Source organism: Carlito syrichta, unplaced genomic scaffold (genome assembly GCF_000164805.1).
Source record: "Carlito syrichta isolate Samal-C Ts95f unplaced genomic scaffold, Tarsius_syrichta-2.0.1 Scaffold143822, whole genome shotgun sequence".
In the NCBI taxonomy this organism is placed as follows: Eukaryota; Metazoa; Chordata; class Mammalia; order Primates; family Tarsiidae; genus Carlito; species Carlito syrichta.
In genome coordinates this window covers 245,038-247,235 of record NW_007087918.1, presented here as the reverse complement: position 1 = coordinate 247,235, position 2,198 = coordinate 245,038, and the positions used below count along the sequence as shown (strand labels likewise).

At 45.6% G+C, this 2,198-nt stretch overlaps 1 protein-coding gene across 1 annotated transcript in view; it reads right to left on the bottom strand.

The window, feature by feature from the left end:
* MFAP5 (microfibril associated protein 5) overlaps positions 1–2,198 on the bottom strand; it is a 14,130-nt gene that overhangs the window by 3,005 nt on the left and 8,927 nt on the right. Inside the window, 2 exon segments of the mRNA XM_008050319.2 lie at positions 206–293; positions 1,653–1,682. Of these exon segments, the coding sequence (XP_008048510.1) occupies positions 206–293; positions 1,653–1,682 (118 nt within the window).

Here is a 2,198-nt window from a genome sequence, read left to right as displayed (position 1 = left end):
AAGGCTGAGGCGGAAGGATCGCCGGAGGCCAGCAGGTCGAGGCTGCGCTGGCCGGGAGCGGCCACTGCACTCCAGTCTGGGCGACCGAGTGAGACTCCAACTCAAAAAATAATTAAAATAATAAAATAATAAAATAAAATAAATGATTACGGACACAAAAGTACTATAATGGAAGACGGTCTCTGGGCAGTCTGGGTCTTCTTACCTGGTGAAGCATAACTGATGAATGCACCGTTTGACAGGCCGATGCACAGAGTAGAGTCTTGTACAAGCAAATTTCTCCTCCCGGCACTCTGAAGAAGCCCAGTACAAAAAACAGGAAGGTCCAAATAGGAGTAGCATAAACAAAAGATGAAAGGAAGGGAGAAGGAAAGATGGACTGGGGGCAAAATACAGAGTAGGGTCTATAGAAGATCATTATAAATGAAGGTATGTCCTTCCTGCTCCCCAAAAGCAAAGCAAGAGGAAATTGGAAGTCTAGGTGCTTTCCTATCTGGAAACAGAAATGGATAAAATCATCTCTGAGCCAGGCTCGGTGGCTCAGCCCGTAAGCCCAGCACTTTGGGAGGCCGAGGCTAGTGGATTGCCTGAGCCCGCAGGTTTGAAACCCACCTAGGCAACTTGGCGAGACCTCGTCTCTATAATAAATCAAAAATTAGCCAGGCATGGTAGCGCGTGCCTGTAGTTCTGGTTACTTGGAAGGTTGAGGTGAAAGGATCGCCTGAGCCCAGCAGGCCGAGGCTGGGTGGCCATGAGCGTGCGTGCCACTGCACTCCAGCCTAGGCAACAGAGTGAGACTTCAACAACAACAAAAAATTTAAAAACAAATAAATAAATAAAATAAAATCATCTCTGAGGGCATTTCTGGGGGAAAAGTCTTTCTAGGATTATCCAGTATGAAGTATAAAATAGAAATGCTGGTGATCCCATTCTAAAAATTAAGAACTCTTAAGCAGCTCACTTTTTCTCTGTTTCAGCAGTTCCCAACCCTAGTCATACATCAGAATTATCAGCACATTGGGAAAAGCAGTCTTAACCATGGTATCTATGATACTATGGAGGCCTTGCAGCCAAATTGATTTTATTTCACAATCCATTAATCACCAAATAAGGTTTATGGAGAGCTTATCTGGGGGCCATACAATATGTTTCCATTCTTACTCCATGACTTTTAGGACAGAAGCTTGTTTTTGTTTTGGGGGGTTTTTTCTTTTTTGAGTCAGAATCTCACTCTGTTGCCCAGGATGGAGTGCAGTGACATGGTCATGACCACCACAGCCTTGACTTGCTGGGCTCAGGCGATCCTTCCACCTCAGCCTTCCAAGTAGCTGGGACTACTACAGGCCTGGGCCACCACACCTGGCTAATTTTGTTTTTTAATTTATTGTAGAGATGAGGACTTGCCAAGTTGTCCAGACTGGACTCGAACTTCTGAGCTCAGGCAGTCCTCTTGTCTCAGCCTCCCAAAGTGCTGGCATTATAGGTGTGAGCCACTGAGTCCAGCCTAGGAGGACGTAGAGGAGTGAAGAGCATTCATAGGTTTGAGAAAGAACTAGAAATAAACTAGAAGACGTATCAAGGGAAAAGAAGTTAAGGAATTCACAGGAAGAATAAAAAGGTTTGAGAAAAAGATATGCAAAAGCTAATCATACCTGTGGTGGCATTTTTATCACTGGGCGAGGCTGTAAGGCAGAAATTTTATTCAGTTATTACCAATTCTAGAAGTCACTGTTTCTGTAACTATCATGTTGTTTCTTTTCTTTTTTTTTTTTTGAGTTGGAATCTCACTCTGTCACCCAGAAGACTGGAGTGCAGTGGCCGCTCCCGACCACTGCAGCCTCGACCTGCTGGGCTCCGGCAATCCTTCTGCCTCAGCCTTCCAAGTAGCTGAACTACAGGTGCGCTACTACGCCCGGCTAGTTTTTGATTTATTGTAGGAATGAGGTCTTGCCAAGTTGCCCAGGTGGGTCTCGAACCCGCAGGCTCAGGCCATCCACTCACCTCAGCCTCCCAAAGCACGGGATTACAGGCTGAGCCACTGAGCCCGGCTTCTCATGTTGTTTCACTTGGGAACTACTTGGGGTGTCCATCAGTAGTGAACAAATTTGTTAATAAAGCTTTTAGCAACTTCTTTTTTTTTTTTTTTTGAGTTGGAGTCTCACTCTGTCACCCAGACTGGAGTGCAGTGGCTGCTGCAG